This window comes from Enhydra lutris, unplaced genomic scaffold, assembly GCF_002288905.1.
Source record: "Enhydra lutris kenyoni isolate GAN:26980312 unplaced genomic scaffold, ASM228890v2 scaffoldscaffold35, whole genome shotgun sequence".
NCBI lineage: Eukaryota > Metazoa > Chordata > Mammalia > Carnivora > Mustelidae > Enhydra > Enhydra lutris.
The window spans coordinates 16,449,593-16,475,273 of NW_019154119.1; the positions used below are offsets into that span (position 1 = coordinate 16,449,593).

General features: G+C 51.3%; 2 protein-coding genes across 5 annotated transcripts in view; both read right to left on the reverse strand.

Moving 5' to 3' along the window:
• Nucleotides 1-611: 611 nt before the first annotated feature.
• On the reverse strand, nucleotides 612-11,618 carry LOC111154188 (isoamyl acetate hydrolyzing esterase 1 (putative)). 3 transcript variants are annotated; one of them, XM_022513636.1, is made up of 6 exons: nucleotides 11,523-11,618; nucleotides 10,200-10,252; nucleotides 5,324-5,472; nucleotides 3,973-4,134; nucleotides 2,190-2,311; nucleotides 612-1,066 (listed from the first exon to the last, which is right to left on the reverse strand). In XM_022513636.1, exons 1-6 carry the CDS (start codon nucleotides 11,601-11,603, stop codon nucleotides 884-886), a joined length of 750 nt encoding a protein of 249 aa, XP_022369344.1. In that variant the 5' UTR covers nucleotides 11,604-11,618; the 3' UTR covers nucleotides 612-883. The 3 variants fall into 3 exon arrangements, with proteins under 3 accessions (XP_022369344.1, XP_022369345.1, XP_022369347.1); XM_022513637.1 differs by lacking the exon at nucleotides 11,523-11,618 and having other exon boundaries at nucleotides 10,071-10,252; XM_022513639.1 differs by lacking the exon at nucleotides 11,523-11,618 and having other exon boundaries at nucleotides 5,324-5,440; nucleotides 10,200-10,217.
• Nucleotides 11,619-14,048: 2,430 nt separating this feature from the next.
• The window catches only part of LOC111154091 (cleavage and polyadenylation specific factor 3), a 45,607-nt gene continuing 33,974 nt past the window's right edge, over nucleotides 14,049-25,681 (reverse strand). Inside the window, exons 15-18 of one of the 2 annotated variants that reach the window (XM_022513464.1) lie at nucleotides 24,325-24,412; nucleotides 19,422-19,491; nucleotides 16,434-16,530; nucleotides 14,049-14,355 (exon numbers count right to left, since the gene is read on the reverse strand). In XM_022513464.1, the coding sequence (XP_022369172.1) occupies nucleotides 14,254-14,355; nucleotides 16,434-16,530; nucleotides 19,422-19,491; nucleotides 24,325-24,412 (357 nt within the window). In that variant the 3' untranslated portion in view covers nucleotides 14,049-14,253. The remainder of the gene's footprint in view (nucleotides 14,356-16,433; nucleotides 16,531-19,421; nucleotides 19,492-24,324; nucleotides 24,413-25,681) is intronic. The other variant, XM_022513465.1, reaches the window with a different exon arrangement.

The window sequence follows — 25,681 nt, forward strand, 5'->3', positions numbered from 1 at the left end:
CCTGAACGGCTTCGAAACGAGAGCGTGGTTTCCTCTTTGCCAACACTAGTGGCCACGAGGAACGTGAGCTGGTTCTCATGAGAGAACAGTGGCCGTGAAAGGCTGAGTTGCCGCGCTGAGCAGGGAGGGCCCGCTGCTTCCCTCGGGCCTGCGCCCTTCCGCCGCCACAGCTGGCTCCTGCGCACCCCCAGTGGTGACCGCAGGGGACACTGCGTTACTTCCTGCTTTAGTGCTTCAGGGCTGTGTGCGTTTACTTTGTGAAGGATAGAAATCATCAAATTGAACTCTGATTTCCTTAAAATTAAGAGATAAAGCTCCCCTTCCCCCCGTACTGAAATGTGCTCACAGCCAACACATTCTAACAGAGATAATTTGTAAATTTTGAGGGCAATTAACTGAACCTGTGACAAATCAGATCTTTTCTTCTAAGGACGTTCCTTACGCGGATGCCTGTTACACTAATACTTGAACTGATACCTTGTGGTGTTTGCTGTCTTAACTAGTCGTCATATAGTTTAGTCGCGCTCCCGGAATCTGAGAGGTGAGTGGGTGTATGTGAGAGTGAACGGTTCCCAGCTCCATGTAAGAAAATCATTTTTTATAAAATTAAGACTTTTTAAACAAATTTTGTCTTTACTTTTTTTCCATGTGTATGGTTAGCAGGCGGCCCAGGGTTGCTTCCGTAGCTGAGGCACTGAGGACGCCCGCCTCAGGCGGCTGTCACCACAACACAGCACACCAAGGGGCAGAGCTGCCCTAAAAATTCTAAGGCTTTTATTGATCTTGGTGGCAGAGGTTCCATATTCCAAGGTCACGAGCAAAGGTCTGATCACCCATCCTGGGATCTCTGTGGCGCTGTCCGGGCAGACTGGCTTTTCTGCGGCTAATGGTCCCCGTCTCCCAGGAGACTCCGTTCCGGCTGGGCTTCCGCTATGTCCCGCCAGTACGGGAGCAGCAAGGGCAAAGAGGAGACTCTCTTCTCCAGGAGAGGCCAGAGGTGAGAGAACAGAAACTCATTTCCCTTTGGCGACAAGTGCAGCCCGTCGGACAGGTAGGATGAGAAGTCCTGCAAGGAAGAGGGAAGTTAACCGCGGGGGGCCCGCTGCTCCCCAGCCCTTCGTGGGCAGCAGGCTCACTGTCCTGTGCACACTGAGCTCCGTGACCCGCGGGCTGTGCAGTGCCCGCGCCCCCCCGCCCCGAACCATTGGTGCCCTAATGTCAAAAACACGACCTGCTGTTAGGAGCGCTCGGGGTCTGGGGGCCCTAGTCCCGGGGGCAGGTTTCCAGGCGGAAGGAGCTTGTCCCCCCAGGCCCGAGCAGGAGCCACTGCTCCGGGGAGCAGGCTTTGCCCCAAACCCACCCCCGGCCCTGCTGGCGCCGGCTGGGCCACAGCTCCCCCAGACCAGCGCTTCCCCAGGCCTCAGTGCCCCCTCTTACATTTTGGAGAGCTCAGGGAAGCCCCCCTCCCACCCCACTCTAGAAAATCTCGACGGACTTTGTAAGAGCCCCTCACGGCAGTGCACCGTTCCCCCCACCCGGAGCAGGACAGCCCTCCCGGACCTCCTGGATGGACGTTTAGCCCAGACGAAGCCAGGACTCGGGCTGCTGCCCCGGCTGCTCCCGGCCCGCGACACCACAAGCGGGCCAGGCCCAGTCGAGGTCTGGGAGGAGGCCTGGAGGCCAAGTGCTGGCCTCATAAGGGAAACGCCCAGCACAGCAGCTGCTGGGTCCTGGGGACACTGGATGCGGAGAAGCGTCCGACTGCCCTCCTGGGGCTGTGCTGCTCTGGGGCCGGCTTTCGCCTCTGATGGTTGCGAGTGCGCTTTCCGGCTTCAGGCAAAAGATTTAGAACCACCGACCTCCACCTGTGATTTTAGCCCCCCACCCCTGGCCTGCGTCGTCATTTTACCTTTTAATGAGTTTTATAACGGGGTGGGGGTACTACAATAATTTGGCCGGCATGTCCTTAAATGAGAACCATTTCTGGCTCCTTTATTTCACTCTGCGCTCACGCCGGACTGTCCCGGAGGACGCCAGCCGCCGGCCGCAGCCAAGGAACCGGGCTGGGCGGGGGCCCCCAAGCCCGGCTTTCTGGCTTAAGAGGTCACAGCGACAAGGGTTGTGCCTCCTCAGAGCGGGGTCCCGTCTGCGGGCTTGTGCTCACCCGGAGGCCCGAGCCAGCCACGCACCTGAGTGTCCTTCTGCATCAGGGTCCACAGGTCCAGCACGTCGACCCCGCAGTCCTGGGCTACCTGTACGCAGGCGCCCGCGTATTCGCCAACAACCGAGTTCAGACGATTTAATTTGCAGCCTGTTGAGAGCGAGCGCGTGGGTGGCAGCCGGCCCTCTGCCGGCCCCGCTGACCCGGATGCCTCTCCGGGCACGGCCACGGCACGCACCGACGGCCCCGACTGGGGGAGGATGGTCCCCGCATGCTGTGTTACCTGACGCGGGACCAAGGGCTGTGGGGACAAGGGAGCCATGGCTGGTCCCTGCAGGGGACGCGGACCGGAAGTCAGAGGCAGGAGAGGCCTGCGGCTGGAACGGAGGCCAGAGGCGGCCAGAGGGGGGACGGAGGCCAGCAAGGGGGGCGCCGGGCCGAGACCCTAAGTTTGGGTATGTGAGGAGAGACCCCGGCACTGGTGTGAAGCTCGCTGGGGTTCAGCCAGAGAAGGGCAGAGTGGGGAGGGGCTGTGGACACGTCTGCAGAGGGCTGGGCTGTGACTGTTGGGGACTGTGCGGGCGGCTCCCTCTCGCCCTCGCTCAGAGGCCACTGTGGCCAGGAGGACGCCTATGGGCCTGTCTTCGGGGGAACTTGCTCGTAGCCTGTGGCTCAAAGCCCAGCTGGCGAACCTCTGCGGTCCTCCCAGGCCTCCAGCCGCATCTACGGGAGTGGAACGGGTCTCACAGAGCGAGGCCGACTATGTCCTAGATGCGGACTTTTTTCTGTTCTGCTCAAAAAATGTCACTCGCGGGGGCGCCTGGGTGGCTCAGTGGGTTAAAGCTTCTGCCTTCGGCTCAGGTCATGATCCCAGGGTCCTGGGATCGAGCCCCGCATTGGGCTCTCTGCTCGGCAGGGAGCCTGCTTCTCTCTGACTCTCTGCCTACTTGTGATCTCTGTCAAATAAATTTTAAACAAAAAAAAAAAAAAGAAAAAATGTCACTCGCCCGGTTTTGGGACCCACGGATGGGTTGCGACCGGCAGTCTGAGAAGGGCTGACGTCGCTCTAACTGGCGGCCTGCCGGTCCAGGCTTAGCACGAACTGCCTGCAGGACGGACTCGCCGGCTCCCAAACCATCGAGGACGGCCGCTGGGGGTCCCCACTCTGGCCCCTTCCTCCCTTTCTGTCCTCTTCTTAGGGCAAACTTGCCCTATTTACCTCCTTTGGGGAACTTTCTGGACATCTCTAGATTCTGCTTCCGCACTTGGAACAGACGGTTTCCCGCCCGTCAGAGCCACTCACTGCCGCCCGCCCTGCGGCAACAGGCAGGGGCCGGATCCGGTCACTTCTGGGTCCGGAGCACCCAGCCAGGTCCTGACTTGGTACCTAGAGGTACCAAGACGAGCAGTGGTGGGGACACAAGCGCCTCCGGGTGCGGCAGGAGAGCCACACACGGTCCCCCTACCCCGGGAGGACAACAGCGCCTGCCCGTGCCCGCGAGCGCACAGAGCCGCCTTGGTCCGGGCGCAGGAGCGGTCCCACTGCCAAGGGCGGGGGCACAGGCGAGGCGGCAGAAGGGGCCACGTTCACACACAAATGAGCAAAGCAGCGGCTGCGAAGTCCAGAGGCCACCCTGCGTGGGGACATCGGGGTTCAGCGCCGCCGCAGGCTCTTGGCCACGCGTGCACGTGGGCTCCGGCGGGACCAGGTCGGGCCCTGCGGCCCCGGTGACGACGCCTCAGCGAGACTCGCGGCAGCTGCGGCCTGAGCCGGGGACCCCCCCGCCCCCCGCCGCCACCGCGGCGCTCACCCTGCAGCAGGCACTCCTGCTCCCACGCGGCCTCACAGAGCGGGGGCGGCGTGACGAGGACGACGCGGCTCGCGGGCACGCCGGCGGCAGACAGCTGTCGCACCATGGTGTGCAGGTTCGCCGCGTACTCGGCCAGCGGGACGTGCTGCTTGGGGTTCTCGTCTGTGGGGGGGGGGGGACACACACACGGACACTGCACATGCGCGCCTGCTCCAAGTGACCGCAGTGAAGGTGGAGATGGGGTCACAGATCCTGGGACTCCTGACGTTGCTGGTTTGGCACAAGGACAGAAACCGGGGCGGGGAGTGGCTCTTCAAGCCGTGGACCCCCGGACCCCCGAGGCCCTGGCTGGGGGCCCTGCTCAGTCTCTCTGTGCTCGCATCTCACGGGTCACACGAGGGGGAGAACTGGGTCCCCCCGACGGGGCCGTGGAAACGAGCTCCGCGAAGCGCGTGGTGCACCGGAGCAGGGGCCGCGCGCTCACTGGACACGCGGCCGCTGTCGCTGTCGAGTCCACTGTTTGGGCCGCGCAGGCTCACTGCCGACCCGGCTCCCGTGCAGTGCGCGGGGACTCTCGCGGGCCCACTGCAGGCCACACGTGGGTGCGGTGACAGGAGCAAATCCAAGCACCCGTGGTTCCCCCGCGCAGAGCTCCCCGGGCGGCTGCTGGATGCTGCGAAGCACTTCGTGTTGACCCGAGCGCCTCCGGACACGGAGAGGACACGGAGCGCGCGCAGCCACGCTGTTCTCCTCTCACGGAACACTGGGGCACTTGTGTGTCCGTGAGTGACCCTCAAACGCGGTCGGCTGCCGGGAGACCAGCTCGGCGCGGCCGCTTCGCCACGCGAACCCCCCGCGTTCGCTGCCGCGGATGCCACCACGGGCGTCGCGGCTGCCCGGCCGCCCGAGTGTCAGGCTGCATTTCTAGGTGGCGGAAGTCCTTTGACGCATGCCACCAGGTATCTTTCCAGAAAGATCCCAAGTTTCCCCACCAGTTCCGTAAGCGTGTGCCCACCTCACCCCACACTCGGCAGCTCCAAGTATAAGAGCTTTGGAAATCCCTTCCAGGGCGCCTGGGGGACCCAGTCGGTTAAGCGTCTGCCTTCGGCTCAGGTCAGGATTCCGGGGTTCCGGGATCAAGGCCCGCATCGGGCTCCCTGCTCCACGAAGAGCCTGATCTCCCCTCTGCCCTCACCCCGCTTGTGCTCTCTCCCAAATAAATATTAAAAAAAAAAAAATTCTCCCTCCCTCTCTGCCCCCGCCCCCACAGACGTGTATGCTCACGCGCACGTGCTCTTTCTCAACACGAAAAAGCTAAAAATGAATTAGAAAAACGTAAGAATGCCGTTACCTTTCAGCGCGCTGTCATTGGTACCAAAGAAGATCGTAACTGCTGCTGGGCTGTCCGGACTGTTGCCTTTCGTGATTAATCTTGGAAGAATGATTTTGGCCCACCGGGTATTATAACCTGAAAATCCGCGATTCAGAACATCACATTTTCTGAAATGAAGAATTTAAAAAATGAATTGTGGGCAAAGAACAGTTTCTAGTCCCTCTGCAGCGAGCCCCCAGCATGCAGCCTCCAGGCCGTGGCGCCTGATGTCACGTGGCTCTGAGCGGCTTTCACTTTTTAGAACTTTTAAGTCCCCTCTACACCCAGCGCAGGCTCAAACTCATGACCCCGAGATCAAGAGTTGCAGGTTCTCCGGACTGAGCCGGCCGGGCCCCCCGCCGCGCCTTCCCTCTGGGAAGAGCAGTCATGTCGTTGAACGTGGCGTCCTTAAGTCTTTCCAAGATCTAGGTTGTCTTTCCTTGACGAGAGGGGTGATGAGTAACAGCAAAGGGGCCAAGCATCTTGTCTGCTGACTCGTGTGGGGGGTGGGGAGGGAGGTCCTGTCACCGGGAGGTCACAGCAGACCGGTGTCAATCCGAGCAAGCCTGCAGAAAGTTACAAGCTGGGGCTCGAGGCTAACAGTGGTTATTTGGGGACATAATATATAGATGATTTGTGGGACTTTTTTACGGACTGTTTTTTGAGAGGCATTTTAGGGGTGCAGCAAATGCAAAGGAACAGAGTTCCTGCACACTCCTGCCCCCCATATGCACAGCCCCCTCCCCCGGGTGGCACAGTTGTTGAAAGTGATAGACCTACACGGACACATCATCATCAGTGTCCCCCCACCCCCGCCCAACCCGTGGTCTTGAGTCAATAATTTTAATATATATACTTATATGTACATGTCTGTAGTGTTTGTTTTGCTTCCTTAAAGATACGTGGTTTGATTCGCAGTACTGTACGGTACAAAGGAGAGACCATGGATCTTGAGCTAGTCGCCTGGGTTCGTGTCCCTGTTCCTTTACTTAGTGGCCAGGAACCCGGGTATGTTTGTAGACACTTAAAGTTGTCCACAATGAAAATTAAAAAACCCTCGGAGTATAGGTTACAGTCAGCAAACTGACGTGGTTTACTCTGGTGCGTAGTTCCAATTCCTGCATCTCAGCAGGAACACAGGGCCACAAGGCCGGAAGCAGATGCTGAGACAACAGGAGGGGACTTGGTTTGCCACTTCTCGAAAAGCTCTCAAACGTTATATACATCTTGGGGACAAAATAACAAAATTCAGCCGTATTTATTTCTAAGTGTGAGTCTTGGTGTTTTTCATGCATAATGATTACAAAAAGCTGACAAGCCATTTTAAAGACTCAGTTAATTTAAAACGGAATATTCCTGGGGCACCTGGGTGGCTCAGTTAATCATCCAACTCTTGATCTCAGGGTCATGGGTTCAAGCCCGTACTGGGCCAAAAAAAAAAAAGAAAATTTTGACAAGATGAATCTGTTTCATATCCCTCCAAGGTTTAGTCACTGCAATGCTTAAAAAACCAGAAGGCAAAGCAGCTTCCTCCCTTCAGTCCTGGGTGATGTGGCAGGAAAAGCTGAAAGTCTAGAATCAGAGCGGCCAGGTCTGGACCTCCCTGCCCTGAACTAGCAGATCAGGCCTTGGCCATTTACCTCATTTCTCTGACCTTCAGGCTCCCCAGCTGCAAAAGAAGACCCTAATACCTAATCTGTTAGGCAGCGTGAAGATTAAAAGTAGCCAGACACACACAGGGAGCTCAATAAATGGCAGGCATTACATATTGAAAAAAAAAAATTATAAGGCTGTGAACCAGGAAAAAAAGTCCAAGTGGGTGAGGCCCAGACTTGACGCTGTTGAGGCTCCCTTCTGAAAGGGCAAGGCTACATGAATTTCTCTGGATTGAACAGTACCATCAGTAGTGCCCAACTTACTCCGAAGGCTATGGATACTGGCAAATTCAAGACTCTTAAATTCTCAGCTAATAACAAGCATCTAAGTTCAGATGCAGAGGGAAAGGGTGAGAACAAACTGGAAGATTCCTTACCAAACATCCAGCTCGAGGACACTGCCTTCCAGGCACAGCGTAGATTAAGCCATTTTATAACCCAAGCAGGGCCAATCTTTAAAAGTAAACAGCAAGGGCGCCTGAGTGGTTCAGTGGCTTAAGCCTCTGCCTTTGGCTCAGGTCATGATCTCAGGGTCCTGGGATGGAACCCCTCATCGGCCTCTCTGCTTAGCAGGAAGCCCGCTTTTCCCTCTCTCTGCCTGCCTCTCTCCCTACTTGTGATCTCTGTCAGTTAAATAAATAAAATCTTAAAAAAAAAAAAAAAAAAAAGCAAACAGCAGGAGCTTTAAAAAACTGAAAAAGCTGAGTTTATTCTAACTCCTCCAAATCCTTCAAGTATTTTTGGTTAAAGAAATACTGAGTTACGGCTAAAGAACCCAATGAAAATATATCAATAAATTTTAAAAGGATTTAAACAGATTTAAGAATTATTAGAATGCTTTTATAACGCTAAAACACAGAAGAGGTCCTTGTGGGACACGATGATGTATTTGAGTTACCGCTCTCCATGCAGGCAGCGCACGGAAGGGCACTCACAGTAGCGCCTTATTTAACTGTACAGCTTGGAAACTGGGTTACATTTAACACTGAATCAGTCCACCTGAAACTAACATAACACTGTATGTTAATTACACTTCAAAAAAACACCAAACCAGCCGTGAATCAGTTCAGGGCTGTGCAAGTGGCTGAAGCAGACACTGGAAATTCACCCCGAGGCGCCTGGGTGGCTCAGTGGGTGGAGTTTCTGACTCCTGGTTTCCACTCAGGTCGGGATCTTGGGGTTGTGAGATCCACCACCCCCCTCCTCCCTCCCCTGCACTCCGCACTCGGCGGGGAGTCTGCCTGTGCCACTCTCTGCCCCTCCCCCACCCACGCATTTTCTCTCTCCCACTCTGAAATCCTTAAAAAGAAAATTCACCCTAAGGGCTCGCACAGCTAAAGATGAAAACGCCTGCCTAAGGGCCAGTGGTTTGGGTGGACCAGAAATAACGCAGCTCTGACGCTAAAAAGGGACGGGGGAGTGGAATTGCCTGGCCTCTCGGCCCCGGTAGCCCCCCATGCCAGTCAGCACCAACCATAGCCCCTCCCCCACCGCCGGTTTCCCCGGTGGACCCAGTGAAAGTACAGGGGCCCCTACGCCTGGGTTCTGCTGCCCCACTGTAGCATTTTAGTTCCTAATAATCCAGTGAACGTGGCCGGGGTGTGCATGCCCAGCAGAGGCGGGCACTCCGGGGGGGGGGGGGTGGAGCCCAAAGGGGTAAGAGTTCACTGAGGTGCAGCCTCTCCGTGGGCTCAGCCAGCAGCCACTCTGCCCTGCGGGCCTCAACAGGATGCTTGTCAGGAGTCCGAGACGGGAGGCAACAGACCAGACCACACACGGTCTCCGACTGTCTTTTCTTGTAATTGCTCTCAATTCTGAAAAATGACTTCTAATTGAGTGGTCTTCTAGCAAGCATATGTGTAAACTATCAATTCTCACAGGATTTTAGTACTAAACTTATTCACTAGGAAACATTTGGTAAAAATTATGTGTTGGTAAAACATTTGAGATGCGGCTTTCCAGGCAAGGTTAATAGGCCAATTAAAGTTATGGGATTACTAAATGTAAAGGCTACTATTTAGTGAGCACTGCCAAGTCCCAGGTGCCCAAGCAAGCTCACATTAGCATTTCCAAGCCTCCCAATATGAAAGCAGGTGACCTTATCTCCGGAGGCTCAGGACCTCCGGCTCCGCACCACCTGCCACTTCTTAGCTGTGAGTGACCTTGTTAAAACCCCTCTGCACCTTATTCTTCTCATCTATAAAATCACAGGGTGGTTATAAAGATTAAATGAGTCAATGCACATGAAGCATTTTAGTTTCTGGCACCTGGTAAGCACTCAGTAAAACTTAGCAATTATAATTCTCCCATTTTACAGAAGGGAAAACTGAGTCATACTTCCATGTTTCTAGATTAAGTCCACTTAAATAGGGAAAGCATTTGGGAACAGAAAAAGTTGGAAGGTCAGTTTTTTCATTTCTTGTTTAGGGGATAAAAATGAAGGAAAAAGTGAAGACATTTTAAAACACATTTCACATCTGGAAATAAAATACATTTTCTTGGTATGTTAATTATACTGGTGAAGAAATTTTCAAATATTAGTAAACTGGTAGTACATCCTGCTTATTTCTTCTAAAAAAGAAGACAAAACTCCTGATCAGTGGCCCGATATTCTAAATCCTTGTGTTTAGTGTTTTAAATGTGGAAAATATTTCTAAGTATTTTTTAACCTCCTGAATTGGGGCAGTGTTCCCCTTTTGATGACTTCCTTAGCACATGCTTACATAAGTCTGGCAAAGAGAATGCCAAAATCATTACTATTTCTGACATATTTTATAAAGAGAATCTTGGGGGGACAAAAACCTCTACCCAAAAATGACTCTACCTTTGGTTTATGAATATGCTTTGCTTTCTTTCAGTCGAATTCCTTACTACTTGTTTAAATCATACCCCACCCACAGTAATAACTGGAAAAGAACTTGTCTTCTTCAGGTGGTGAATAACTGTGTTTGGCTCCAAAGCCAGTATCTTTTCTACAACTTTTAGGGTTTGATTTCATATCTGCAAAACTTCTGCTGAACCCCGAGCGCCTGCCCTTCCTCCTTCCCTTCCCCAACCCTGTATATACTAACCAGGAAAGGCCGGCAAAGATGAAGGAGGGATTTACTGTTCGAAACTCTATCATTCACTCTCTCTTCTGGGATGCAGTTACAGCTTTCCATCAATGAATACTCGAGTATCAATCTAGAAACTATTCTCACCTGACCAGCTTGTCAGCCAGTGACGCTCCCCATCCACCCTGCTGGAAAGAAAACTGAAAAAGGAAAAATCCATTACTACTCATCCATGTAATTGGCACATTTTAGAGAGGGATATTTTGGTCAGCAACTCCTTTTGTTTTCCTCTCCTCCTCCCAGACTTTCTGGCCATCCTTAGCGCCGCTCAGAGGCAGGCATTACAGCTAAAGTTCAGCGGCACTTTGGAAATTAGGCGGAGTTTTCTTCCCTATCCACTGGATTTGAGCCAGTCGTCTGCATTTTATTGAGAACTAATATTGGTCATTTTTACCTAGAAAAGCTACTTAAAATTATGTATGAGAGAAAAAAATCGATTGTATGTTCGGTTAAGAAAGAAGGTCCAGGCTGAACTGCATTTCCGTAATTGAAAAGAATAAGGAAGTTAATCACAGAACTCGGGGTGAACGTTTTTTAAACATACATTCTTATAAATCTGGAGAACCCTTATTGCTCTATTTGCCTAAAAATTGGTACATACACAGAAAAGTGGTTGAGGAAGTCATGTTTGAAGAGACAAGAAAAAAAAAAGCCGCCGCGGGAGTAATTTTTGAAAGCGTACTTCCTCCCCCAAGTAAAACATGTATTTTTCTTTAATGGGATTGGGTGAAAATGGGATCTGCTACGTTATTCCTGGAGACGCTTGTTCCACCAGAGGAAGCAGAGGCGAAACTGGTTGCAAGTGTCTTCTGCGTGGAACGGGCTGCACGAAACCTCAGCAGGTGACACAGGCGCCACCGCGCTCCCGCAGGGGACCCCTTTGGAACCTGCGCGCGGGACACAAAGCACGGTCCGGAAAAGACAGACTCTAAGGTGAGAACAAGGCGCCCCTCCTCGGACCGGGTCCCTGATTACCCCGAAACCTGACGCAAAGCAGCGAACTCAGGCTTTGACACTCCGAGGCGCGGCCGGGGCGAGTCCCCGCACCTCCCCCCGCCCGTAAAACAGGCTCGACGGAACGGCAGTGCAAGTCCCGCGCCACCCACACCGGTATCTCGAAGGCGGGGGAAACTAGAAAGGGGACCGCTGCCGGGGGGTCCGAGGGCGCGCTGGAGGCGGCAGCTGCAGGAGGCTGCAGCCATCCCCGGGCAGATCCCGGCCCGGGGGCGCTCAGCCTTCCGGACAGCCCGTGCGGGGGAAGCGGGGTGCAGGGAGGCGGCCTCGCTAACCGCGGGGCAGACGGAAGGACGGGGGCCCGGTGCGGAGCTGCCCGGCCCGCCGCTCTCAGCGGGGCAGGGCGCGGCCGTGGGCGCCCGGGTGACCCGCCACGTGAGGACCGAGCGGCGGTACCTGGGTGATGGAGTCTCCGAAGAGCAACACCCGCGGCCAAGCCAGAGAAGCCGCGCCGTTCGCAGCCTCGCACAGCGCCATATTGCCGCCAGCCGAGAGGCGGGGCCGGGCCGGATATCCGGGGCGGGGCGAGCGGCCGGGGGCGGGGCCGCCCGCGGAGCCTGGGGTCGGCTCGGTGGCCGTCGCGTCGCCCGCGGGATGACTACCCGCCGCGCTCCCGGGGCTGCGCGGGCTGAACCCCTTTGGCGACCAGCCGTGCGCTAGCCGTTGCCCCTTGGAACGCTCGTTTTTGTCCGTTTCCAAGTCGGACTCGCTGCTCGTCGTTCGTCCTGTCAGGTGCGGGGGGGCCCGAAGCGGGAGTGGTCTGGCGCCGCCCCCCACGCGGGGCCGGAGGTTTCCGTCAAGGGCCCGCGTGTGGAGACCGTGGGGAAGTGCTTCCGAGGGGCGCGGTCACCGCACGGCCCCTCTCGTTCAGTAAACGGACTCAAGCATTTATCGAGGTTTTGACCTTAAAGAACAGCTTGAGACGTCTGCAGAAGGCGGACTGTTCAAGGACGAAGATGGGGTTTGCAGGAGCGGGGAGAAATGAGGGAACGTGGGGGACCCACAGCCGACGAGCAGGGTGAAGGGTAGAAGCATCTACGGTCACTAGGAACCGGGTTCTTGCTGAAGGCGGGCCGGGGTAAGATGGGGGGGCATTTGAGCAGGTACCCGGCAGGACGCCAGAGGGGCCAAGGCCAGAGCCTTGGGGCGGGTGGGGTGGGGGGCGGTTACTTCGAAGACCCCCAGGAGCTCCAGGGCTCAAGTTTCCTCAGAGTCCTTGTCGCCCCAGCTGTGCCCCGCAGTATGATGGCCGTCGCTAAAAAACGAGCCAGAAGGATGTTCTGAAACCCCTGCGCACGGAAAACCCGGCGGGCACGCGCAGCGGCGCACCGCAGACCTACCGCGCCGCGGCTGGGGCGTCGGGGGGCGCCTGGCGGGAGGGCTGGAGCCAGAAGGCAGGAGGCGCGACGCAGAGCCTCAAGCCTCCGCGCCAGCAGCTCCCCATCTTCAACTAGAATCGTGGGGAGCTTCAGATGTGCTCGGAAAGGATCCTCACTCCGGACCAACGAACTTGACGTCTGATGCCGCGATGTGGGCCTCGGTCTGTTTTTCCTGCCCGCAGGGGACTCCCGCATGTAGCCAAGGTTGAGACCAGCCGGCTTGGCTAAGGCGTTTGGACTCGACCCTAATTACAGCGAAGCTCTGACGGGCCTTCAGCAGGGAGGGCTTGGGAGCGGGCGCGTGTGTTCCCGGAGTGAACCAGAGGAGCGGGCGCTGTGGCAGGCACCGGAGGGGCCAGGCTGACTGGGACTCGGAGCCACCGTGAGGAGACCAGGGGAGACCTGAGCAGTTTAGAATCCTTAAATCGGTCACCTCAGGGAGAGGGACTAGGGGAAAAGGCACATTCCCTTTTTACTGTACATATTCTGTCGTATTAAGATAGTTTTTTTGTTTTTTAAATTAAAAATGTTTTAAATCTCTCAAAACAGGGGCGCTGGGGAGGCTCTGTCGGTTGAGTGCCTGACTGGCTTTCGGCTCAGGTTGTAAGGTCGAGCCCCGCTTTGGGCTCCGTGGTGGGGAGCAGTCTGCTTGGGATTCTCTCCCTCTCCCGCTGGTTCTCGTGCTTTCTCTAAAGTAAAATCTTTTTAAAAAGTCTATCATAACAAAATCTTAGGTGACACAAAAGGTGACCCTTAGAGCTTTGGTTTGGGCCAGAGACAAAAGTAGGGTCTCTTACAAAAATAAATAATTCATTTCAAGTAAAACTTCAGATTTGTGCACTCAAGCTTGTCACAGCCATGCAGAGAAGGAGCGCTTGGTGGCTGCCAGTCACCAAGAGGTGAGGCAAGGAGAGACTAACAGGGTCAGTGGAATTTAGAGACTGTGGTTGGCGAACGCCTTCAGCTTGATGGTGAGTGTGACCGACTCTCGAGGTGGGCGTGAAGGTGAGGGCGAGCTTCTCGTGCTCGCTCCCCCACATGGGGCAGTCGGACCTGTGCGTGGAAGCGAACCCCAAGGAACACCCCGGCTGACCTGCTCCCGCAGCACACCGCCCCCCCACGCTCCTGTGTCCAGTTATCACAAGTCTGAATTACAGGCGCTTCGGGAAACTGGCCTAGTGATTTAGTTTATACACAGAGCAATTCAACAACTCACAGCTGAATCCCCTGGAGCTTGAGGCATAAAAATAATAGCCCAAGTATTTCTGAATGGCGTGTGTAGATACTACACAAAGTATCACTGAATCCCAAAATCATAATTTTACAAATTAATTTAAAAATTAAGGAATTTGCCAAGAGTATCAGGAGGGAAGAAACAGAAAAGGCACTTGAGGTGCTAATCTCTATTCCCGTTCAGAATATGAAACAAAATAAAAAACCATCATGCCTTTTCTTAAAAAGGACACCGAGACCTTCTCATCCGGTTGCTACAAGCAGATCTGGAAGGTTTCACTGGCAGCAGCACACGTGCCTAGAAGCAGAATCAAATTCTAAAATAATAGTTTATTCGGTAGTTCTGGAATAACGGACACATGAGTTGCTAATTGAGTAGCACTCCAGCTGCTGGAATTGAGGCCGTTTGAGATCACAGGTAACTAGGCTACTCCCAAGAAACTAATGTATTTTAAGTAACAGAAGTTGAGTCAAGCGTAAGAAAAAGCGTTCTCAGATCCGGAGACGTCCCGTCGTCAGTGAACGGGGGTGAGGGCCTCGTACAGCCTCTGCGCGGCCAGCTCCACCATTTCCCGCAGGGACTCGTCGTCCTCGCTTCCTTCTTCGCATTCCACCGTCTGAAAGCGAAAGCACAAACAGGCCTTTCGCCCTAAGTGTCTACCAGTGCTACGTGGAAGACAGGCTGATCCTCTTCAAGAATTATCTCCCCACAGGGTGGGGGGTCACAGAAGCCTGACCCCGGGGGAACCCAAGCTGCGGCCCTCGGGCCTGCAGGCCTGCGCCACACACATATCCCCGACAGCCCCATCACTGGATCTAATTAGAGACTCACTTTGGGAAAAGGAATAAATGGAAAATCTAGTGAACTATATTTACTTCAAAGCCCATATTCTGACCCAATAAATCACACTACTAGGAACTCAGTCTGTTCCTAGGAATACTTAGCAAGCGATGGGTGTCCTCGGGTACTCAACATTTGCTATTAAATCTGATTTAGACCAATAATCTAGTTATTTCCCAGCTACAAAACACTATATGCTGTTTAAAAATTTTTTTTTATCATACTGTAAATACTGCTCATATAACATCTTAGTAAGGGAAGAAAAAATAACACCCTTAATTCTAGAACCTACTAACTCTTGTGAACATGTCCATGTATAACCTTCTAGACTTTGAGCTACACATATGTATTTCTTTAAAACCAAAATAGGGCAATTTATCATACTTGCGATCTTCTAACTTTTCTTGGCCCTCACCAATGCCGGGGGACAACTGTGCCCGTCAGTGATGCACACTGCCGCCTTCCCAACCGACAGCTGGCTGTATGGGCCTCTGTCGAGGTGTACAACATACACATAATCTGTTTATTCAGTGAATTAATTACTGTCTCACACTCTTGCACAATCTGGTCTCTTGCAGTTTTGTCGATATTCTAATCAATGCTAGAGTAGAAATCCATGTACATATATCTTTGCTCCAATTATTTTATCATTAACTTGTCTATTTTCTTTGATTCAATCCAGTGAGTGGAACTGTGGGTAAAGCTTTTACTTTTCTGAGCCTTTCCAGGCATTTCACCGAACTCCCCTGCAGAAAGAACACGCCACCTCATTTACAATCCCCTCCCCGCCCCAAAATGCCCTGAGACTGAATGGCCCGGTTTTCCCTGGCGCCAGGTCCCAGCACTCTGGCTCACCTGGGCCCGTGTGATGAGCCAACAGTGAGGTGGTGGACTTTCGATCTGTATTTCCTCTAATTATTAGTGGATTGGAGCTGAACATTGGCTTCGTGTGCTTGCTGGCTGTCCAGATTTCTTCCCTAGTGAACCACTTGGTTATGTTCTTAGCGTATTTGTCTAGTGGGATAAAATTAACTAGTGTCTCCTCAAAGAATATAAAAGAAATTTAAAACCTATGTTATTTAGTAGAACTGTTTGAATCTTCAAAAACGAGCCTGGAAGATATACGTATTCATTTATGCTTAAATAATGATGCAGGGTTTGTAGTGTGAGACCAGGGCAGGCCCCACGATCCTGAACCCTGCCATCTGGAAAAGCCACTTGGACCTTGCTGGTAAAGCCAGGAACAGCTTTTCTGAAAAAATCTGGCATCAACCGGATGCCACAACCGGATGCCAAACAAGAGAAAGGCTGCGGTGGACTGAGGCCTCTCGTGGAAAAGGGAAATGATAGAAAGTGCACACAGGAAACGTGTGCTGTGCAGATGGGGAAGAAGCAAGAACGTGGGGCGCCCGGCTGGCTCAGTCAGCAGAGCATCCGACTCTTGATCTTGGGGTCGTGAGTTCGAGTCCCACACTGGGTGTAGAGATTACTAAAAAAATAAATAAGCTTAAAAAGAGCGGATTTGGGGCGCCTGGGGGGGCGCTCAGTGGGTTAAGCCTCTGCCTTCAGCTCAGGTCACGACCCCAGGGTCCTGGGACTGAGCCCCCGCATCGGGCTCTCTGTCTACTTGTGATCTCTGTCAAATAAATTAATTAAAAAAAAAAAAAAGCAGGACTGTGTAACTTCACATATAACAACAAACAGCCTGTAAAGAGCAAATGTAGGGGGAAAAAGCAAAACTGGAAGAAAACATCAAAATGCTAAAGTGAGCTGTCGGGTGGGAGACCAGAGATTACTTCTGTTTTCACTTTCTCTTCCAAGTGTCCTGAAATGTGGGAAGAAGCGGCTACATACCCGTGTCTCCAAGTTGATATTAGCAGTTTTCCCATCCACTGTGACACTGAGGACAGAACCATCTTTCACACTTACACAGTCTTCTCCAAATATGTCCCTGAAGGTAAACAAAGATGCCAGATTAGTGCAGATGCATTAACGTGCAAGTCAAGTGCATTTTTACGTCCTGGGGGAAAAGTGATATTGAAGACTGCCCTTGTTCTGAAGTAGAATACGTCTACCTGTTCCTCAGATGTACTTTAACGTTGCATATTAATTTTATAAAATGGATAAAACACACAGCTATCCTTAAGACTGCTTTCTTCAGGGGCGCCGGCTGGCTCAGTCCGTAGAGCACGTGATTCTTGATCTCAGGGCTATGAGTTCGAGCCCCACACTGGGCCAAGAGCTTACTTTAAAAAAAAAAACAGCAACAAAAAACTTTGTTCAGCTGGCATTGTGTATGCACTTTATACAAGTGATCTTAACTTACAGTAATCTTACTGAGAAGCCCCTTGCACACAGGAGGAAAACAAGACGCAGGGAGCCCCCGAAGATGGCTACGAGGCCGTAGGGCTGGTACTGAAATCCAGGTATCGCCACTGAACGGACTCAGGCCACCGCTGTCTGCTCCCCTGGATGGATTTCAAACGCCTCTTTTGAGTTAAACTCTTTTCACTGAGCATCTGCTATGTGCCGTCTTCTCGGGGACGGACGTCACTAAGACCCTGCGCCTGTCACTGAGGAGGTAGAGTTTAAGCACTAATTTCCACATCCGTCCACGTCAGGTACCCAGGCACCGGCCACCGGTGTCCAGGCAGCAGGCTGGGCACAGGCCGGGAAGGGCAGTCTGCAAAGCCGACAAGGCAGCCGGTCAGCCCCCGACGGGCCCACGCTGACCACGTGGCGGTCCGCTGGGCCGCAGGGAGGGCCAGCCAGCCTCCTGCTCTCTCAGGTAATCAATAACGGTAATCAGTTAACGGCAATCAATATGTTTGAGTAAAACTGACTGGGGAACCTAGTTACTAAGGAAAAATGCTGTATTTTAACCAGAACTATATTCAAAAGGTAGGGAAAAATATTTCATGTTCATGTAATCAATTACTGGTTTGTTTAAAGAAACCAATAAACGCATTCCTATACAATCCTAAATCCTAAGGATTTAAACAACTAGAGTTTTTATTTTTTAATTTTTTAAAGATTTTATTTATTTATTTGACAGAGAGAGAGACAGAGATCATAAGCAGGCTGAGAGGCAGGGGGAAGCAGGCTCTCCGTGGAGCAGAGAGCCTGATGCAGGGTTTGATCCCAGGACCCTGAGATCATGACCCGAGCCAAAGGCAGAGGCCTACCCCACTGAGCCACCCCGGTGCCCCTAAAGAACTAGAGTTTTTAGATTATGATCGACTTGGGAGATTAAAGGCGCTGGTTTGGCACGTTCAGGAGGTCAATGTAAGCTTTGGCTCTTTAGTTCCCATTCTGGTTTCTCACAGTTCGAGGCTGTGAGTGGAAGCGTGGGAAGACGGCCAGGGCGGTGGGTCTGGGCAAGCAAGCCCCGTGAGCTGCTTTCCGGTCTGTATGACGGAGATGCTTTTTAAAATCAAAATGGCAGCGCCAAGAACATTTTTCTGAAGCCGTGTGATAGCTGCTTCTAGCAAGGTCACCCCTGAAAGCCTATCCGTTTTTTAAAAGCTGCTCACTGGCTGCCTTAAAAGATTGTCGGTGAGGAATCTGGCAGAAAGAACAGAAATGTTAACGTCAAACCTCCAAACATGCGGAGCACCTTCTTTTGTTAAGATGTCTAGTCAGGGGGCGCCTGGGTGGCTCAGTGGGTTAAGCCGCTGCCTTCGGCTCAGGTCATGATCTCAGGGTCCTGGGATGGAGCCCTGCGTGGGGCTCTCTGCTCAGCACGGAGCCTGCTTCCCTCTCTCTCTCTGCCTGCCTCTCTCCCTACTTGTGATCTCTCTGTCAAATAAATAAAATCTTAAAAAAAAAAAAAAAAAAAAAGTCTAGTCAGGTAACTCTCAATTTAAAAAATAGAGGCAGTTAGTGAAAGTGGAAAAAAAAAAGTAGAAGCAGTCACTTATTCAATAAGAATTTGAGAGATACTATGTTCAAGGCACTGTGCTAGATGTGGAAATTATAAAATTAAATTCAAATCTTTTAATTTTCCTTTTCTTGGCATAATACATAGTTAAATGGTGGTTATCCCCTATGATGCAAATCATTATTTTACCTGGGAAAAAAATCCCAAGTCAGTTTTTTTTTTTTTTTAAAGATTTTATTTATTTATTTGACAGAGAGAGGTCACAAGCAGGCAGAGAGGCAGGCAGAGAGAGAGGAGGAAGCAGGCTCCCTGCTGAGCAGAGAGCCCGATGCAGGACTCGATCCCAGGACTCTGAGATCATGACCTGAGCCGAAGGCAGCAGCTTAACCCACTGAGCCACCCAGGCGCCCCCCAAGTCAGTATTTAAACATTTTTTTATTTTAAGGAGGCTCCACACCCATTGTGGGGTTTGAACTCATGACCCGATTGAGCCATCCAGGAGCCCCCCAAAATCAGTCTTAAAGAGTACTACATATCTGGTATTTAGAAAAATACTGAGTTTAAAGGTAATTCATAGTTTACAGACTTATTATCTGAGACAAGTCCAGAAGAAAACCACTCTTCATGCAGAACTGACACTTAAGGAGAATATATATGTAGTGATTCTTAAGAGCACAGTAACACCAGGCGAAGAGTTTAGTACTTGTCCTTATTAAAGATGGGTGAATCATGGTTGACTATACCAGAAATGGCTAACCAAGGTCACGGGTATTTGGGACTAACTAGAGTGTCTGCTGGAAGGATGCGGTTCAAACCACTTTACGGACACAGACACAGACCCCCAGAGCAGCTAAGTGACCTGCCTAAGCTTCACCACCATCGGTGAGCCAGAACCCAGTCCCGGCCTCCCCCCACCCCTGCCCTCGCCACCCCTGGGGGGCAGTCATGGGGACAACACTTACTGCAGCATGATCTCCAGCCTCTTGCTGTAAACGTGCATTTCTAATTTTTTGGAAACCTTCTGCACCACACCTGGCGGAAAGAAACCAACAGAGTTCAATTTCCAAATTCTTATTGAGATTCGTTCCCGAGTCGATAATGAGAACACAGACGGCCGCCGAGAAGGTAAGGTGTCAACCGTGGGATCCTTGCAGTGACAAACACGCCACCTTCCTACGGAGGCAAACCGCTGTTTTCTTGGTTTCGTCTTTTGTTCTTGTTAAATACAGAACCACAAGATGACATTTACTTTTGTAATGTTACATTTTACACTTTATTTGCAATGTTCCTCAAAAATTCTGCATCTCATTTTTGAGTGGAAGTGAACTTGTAATTCAGGATTCCCAGGGGCACGTCTGGGCTCTCCAGAGCTTCTGTCTTATCTACAACACGGTTTAACTTTTGCATTCTCCTATATGTAACGCACCTATAGTGATTTTAATAAGAGTACTATTTAACACCATGTCCCAGTTAGATTACTTAGCTTCCCACCCCAAAACACAGGAACCTGATGGTTCAGGAAAGGGATGTGGAGTTTCAAGTGTGCCCCCAGGTCATCAGGAAGTGCCTCCCCGCCCATCACCAGCAGCAAAACTGTGCAGAACTGTCTGGCAGGTCCTTGAAAAGCGAACATTCTGTTAGCATGTGACCTAGCATCTCTACTCCCACGTGCAGACTAAAAGAACTGAAAACATGTCGACACAAAAACACGTATGCGAATGCTGAGAGCAACGTTATCCATGACAGCCACATGGGAGAAACAAGCCGTGAGTCTATCAACTAAGGAAAGGAGAAACAAACTGTGGTACGTCTACACAATGGAAAATTACGTTGCCACAAAAAGGAATGAAGTCCTGAGTCATGCTACAACATGGATGAAACTTGGAAGCGTTACGCAAAGTGAAAGATGCCAGTCATAAAACCCCACGTATTACGATTCCATTTTTATGGAGGGTCCAGAAGAGATAAATTCACAGAGAAAGTGGGAGGAAAAAAAAGTAAGCAGATTGGTCGCTGACTTGACTGGGGGCTTATAGCTAAAGAACACGAGGTTTCTTTGTGGAGTGATGTTGAGTGTTTCAGGTTGATCGCAGCAAACCTACCCTGTGGAAAAGAGCCAGGCTGTCATTTCTCCTCAATTATCCTGTTGACTACAGGTACTCTGATTGCTTTTAATTCATGATGTTTTTCCTCTTTTTTAAAAATGCAGATCTTAGTGGCACAGGACATATCAATTTCAGGTATACTACATAATGATCTGATATCTGTATATGCAGCAAAATGATCACACGTGCAGTTAACCATCCATCACAACACACAGTGTTGCGGCAGAAAGTTTTTTTTCCTTCTGTTGAAACAGTCTGAGTTTTAATTGAATATACAATGAACCAGATGCCCTCCAAGAAAGCTACATAATACAACTTATGCTTTAATTGTAATCATTAATTCTATTAAGTATTAAACAAGCATTTAACTGACATGTAAAATCTCATAAAATACACTAAAAACATCTAAGCTATGAAACTACTGAAAGAAACTTTCCAAACTCAGTGCTCATGCCCGCCTGTCTGCTTATTTATCACTGATCTTTGCCACACGCTCCTGAGATCCGCATGATCGGAGGTGGACGGCGTGAAATCAGACAGTTGCTATGCACGCCTGCCCAGCGGGGGTGCGGGTCAGCACCCGGACGTGCTGAAAACAGGTGCAGGGCCAAACAGAAGGACGTAATGCAACAGAAGAACATAAAAGAACACATTTTGAAACTGCTTCAGCTTGGCTGTGTGTCCTTGACGAGAACAAGGGGATACGGAAATTGAAATTGGGGCTAAACACACACACAGGTACAAACACAACTTGTGTTTCCAGAGTCTGGACCCAAGTCTCGGCAGGATGAGAAACAAAGGGGAAGGGATGCTAGCAAAGCAGACTCGGCCCGGTCGCAGAGGGCATCTCTAGCACAGACCCAGCCGAGTTCCGAACGCGGCCCGATCGCATCTGAGGCTGGTGAGCCCCGCGGACTCTGCTGTACGCAGCCGGCTCTGCTCTGCTCGCCCGGACAGCAGCGGCAGGCGGGACGCAGACATCGCCGTCTTCCCATAGAACTTTACAAAAGTGGGGACGGCTGGACTTGGCTTGTGGGCCCTGGTTGCTGACTCTGTTCTAGGAGTTCAAATACCGAGTCTGGGTAGGAGAAAGTCAGTTCGTTACACAACAAATGTATGGGATGAACGTCCTCCACTCCCTCACATGCAGCAAAAGGAAAGGGAGTGTGTCAGCCTCGTGCTGTTTTTCATCTTCTGTAGAAGCAAGTTCTGCTTATTAAAAACCCTGTCACCTAGTCCCACAGGTGACAGCTTTCCAGGCTAACGTAGCGCGAACACTCCTCGGGTCACTGTCTTCTCTCTTTAAAATTCATCTTGTGTGCTCTCTCTCACCCTCTGTATCTAACCCAGCAGGAAAGACCGCGGGCTCGACCTTCAGCCTAGCTCCAGAACCAAACACTTTTCGCCAGCCCCTCACCCGCACCGCCCACCTCCCACCCGCACCGCCACAAAAGCCCCGGAATGAAATGCCTGCCTTCTTACTCGCCCTCCCAGTCTCTCAACAAGCACCAGCCTAATCCTTTAAAAACCTTACAACGCAACCCACTTCACTCAGACTACAAGGCCAAAGTCCTTAAAGTGGTCCATAAAACCCCACACTTCTGCCCCCGCTCCAAGCCCTATGAAGCTGCCCCAGCGCTCACTAGAGCACCAGCTCCCCGAGGGCAGCCACCTGCTGTGTCTGCTGCTGCGCCCTAAGCACCTAGAAACACCCCTGCCCAATGGAAGGTGCTCGATAAATATCTGTCAAATGCATGTTAGCTCTGCAAGCACCTCGTTACTCCAGAAGAACAGACTCTCCTCTGCTGAATACAGCACAAAGTGGGGAAGAACTGGGGAACCCAGGGTGGCCTGCCGATTCAGCACAGTCAGCTCGGGGACCAACCCTCCTCCAACCTGTGTGCACGGAATCCCTGGGAAGTGCCCGGAGGCCAACCTTAGGAAGCCATGTCTGCACTGTCACTCTGTTATTAAAAATGATCACTAAGGATAGAGTAGCCATTGTTAGCCAGCACAGATCAGAGGGACGGCGCCCTCCACTCGCGCCCGAGTACGAAGAGGCAGTCAGGCCGCTCCATGGCCGCTCCGCGCTCGTCTGCTCCGCCCGGACAGACACGTCTGCCGACGTCTGTTTTCGCTTTCCAGCACAGTCGCTAAGCGGCGGCTTCGTCACGGCTGCAGGCGGCATCAGGACAACACAGCGGACAGTCCCAGGCCCAACACGCCCCGTGGTCCCTGGCCCCCCTCGCGGCGTGGAACGGGCTCAGGGTGGCTAAGACGTGACTCGGCCCGAAGACTCCCCAGCATCCTAGCCAGCCTAGAAACATACCATTTTTGCAGACGTCTCATTTTTCAGAAGAGTACCCACATATCTGACAAGAACACTGACATCAGGTGTTATTCCACAAGACAGACTTCCTCTCACAAAAGGGTTATCAAAACACAACGAACAGAAAGGAGCCCGGGAGGTTAAAGCGATTCAGGTTTGAGTGAACTGGTCTGAGCGGACCGCATCTGCGGCAGGAGGGAAGGCCATGCTCTCAGGGAAGCGGGCGTCCATCCTGAAGGGCGCACCCCGCAAAGCTCTGGGTTTGAACCTTTTCTTGTTCTCTGCCCTTTGCTCTGTCCCTCACCGCGCCACCACTCACGGGCTGGGACAGCCGCACAAGGAAAGCCCTCCTTCCCACACACACCCCCACCTGGCGCTCTGCCTGTTCTATTTTTATCACCTAAGAAAAATGTAAAATAGTAAAATACGAAAAACCTGACAACCGCCTTTGGAGCTGTTCTGTCACGTGTGTACTTATGCGTTCAGGGGCACAGACTGTGACACTGAGTGAGACTCGTGGAGACGCACCGCTCCCTCTGCCACGCAACACGCACACGGGGGTGTCCATTCCCCATGAGCCAATTCAATGAATACAACTCATCAGCGGTGTCCACATGAACGTTTTCACGATGTTTTACTATTCCTCAAAACAAATCGAACGCTTATCAGCACCTCAGATGAATAATTTAGATTTGTCTACGTATTTATTCATTTCGTTACATAGATGCAGTCACTTACAAGACGATGGATCATTAAGTATCCAGTGAAACGTTTTTTCCTCCTGCAATCAAACACTACCTATTTGTTTATTTTTTGTAATTTCACGACAGAGAACCATTCTCTCAGAGGACAAGACCTGGTACCAGGAGAAGGGTAAAGGCTGGGAGGCTTCCCCAAACTCTTCAAGGGTTACCTTCCGTGCCACTGAAGCGTTACCCTGAATTATGCATAAAATAGACACAGCTGTAAAGAAATCACACACCTGTCTTCACTAGTGTCTTCTGTGACTGAAAATGGTCTTAGAAAAGGATACATAAAGTGACTGCGAAATTGCCCTAAAGGGAGATTCCATTCTGTTCCATAGGTTTCACCAAACCCCAAGAGGGCCGCAGATTCTCTTACTAGACATGCTAGCTCTGTTCAGCACAATAGTTTGGAATTTCTGATTAAATTGGTTTTGAGAGGACCGTGACTAAGGAATTTTATCGTAGTGTTCAGGGCAACCAGATTTTGGGCAACAGCACAAATAAAAGACGCACGACAAGAAGTAAAATGTAAGTGACATGCAGTGTTACGCACATACTGTATCTTGAAGGCTACAGGAGGAGAACACGCAGATTTCAAGTTCTAGGATTCTGTCTTCTGCTTCTTAATTCGCAGACCATGGGAGACATGAAAGAATCAACTGATCAAAATGCAATCATTCCGTACCTTTCCTTATTTTCGGGTTGGACTGGACTTCCAGTATCACGGTTGTTACTGTATCTGCATACATATCATTGGAAGGGTTTGCCAGCCACTGCAAAGCAAAAGGCAGTTTTAGGAAGGCGTGAATAGGGCTGACCACAAAAGCCGTGAGCGCTCCCCGCTCATCCACCGACTGTACACACGTGACTTCTGTTTTGTGCATTTTCTCTGTGAAACTAACCTGAAATTAACAACGCTGGGCTTTTCTAAGATCTGCTGAGCACAGCCTTTGTGGCAAGGGCTTTGTGGGCATCCCCTCACCTGACCTTCAGAACACCTTCCTTTTTCAGAGGTCACGCATGAGCTAACCCAGCAGTAACTCCGGTGCTGGGACTCAAAAGCAGATCCCTGAGCACTGGGCCTCATAAGCACACAGCAGTAGTTCTAAACACTTCCTCTGGATTCCCACACGAAGCTTAGGACCCTTTGCTCCTGCACACGCCCAGGGCTCCAAGACCATTTTCCTTGGGTGGGACCAGGTGAATTACTTCAGGAACAAACGCCTTCCTTAATGTGTAAGGGTGCCTGGGGACTCAGTCAGCTGAGGGTCCGACTCTTGATTTCAGTTCAGGTCGTGGTCTTGGGGTCGTGAGATCGAGCCCTGCACGTGGGCTCTGCACACAGGAGGTAGTCTGCTTTAAGAATTTTTCCCTTTGTCCCTCTCCCAGCTTGCACATGCGTGCTTTCTCTCTCCCTCTCTCCCTCTCTCTAAAAGAAATGGTTAAAATCTTAAAAAAAAAAAAAAATGTGTAAGAACAGAACAGTGAACCATCTGGATGGGGAAGTTACATCAGATTCTACCCCAAGGCGGAGAAACAGAGGAGGTATCTCCCTGGATCATTTAGTCCCAGGATTCACTCTGAAAGCCCTTCTCCAAACTTAACAGGTACCAAGTTATCAAAATCAACCATCAAATTAATTTGATGTCTGGGTTCCAAATTCTACCAGTAGGAATTTAAAATTCTAATAGTAGGAACCATACTCAACGGTTTCTAGCCTTTGTGTATTTGGGTCACCTTACTTTTGCTTATTTGGATTTTTAAAATTCCACTCTCTAAAGAGTGCTGCATGACCAGTCTATTGGTTTCAATGTAATAGAATTTTATTTTTATCTTGAGAACATGGGCTCTTTTGATATAACTGAAGATATCCTGGGCGATCTCAGAATTAGTTGAAACTTCTCACATGAGACCTATATTCACTACATATACTAAATATTAAGCCTTAATTTAATATTAGTTTCCTTTCTTTTCTTTTCAACCAGGTTCCAGATCTAGTGTGGAGCCCAACATGGGGCTTGAACTCATGATCCTGAGATCAA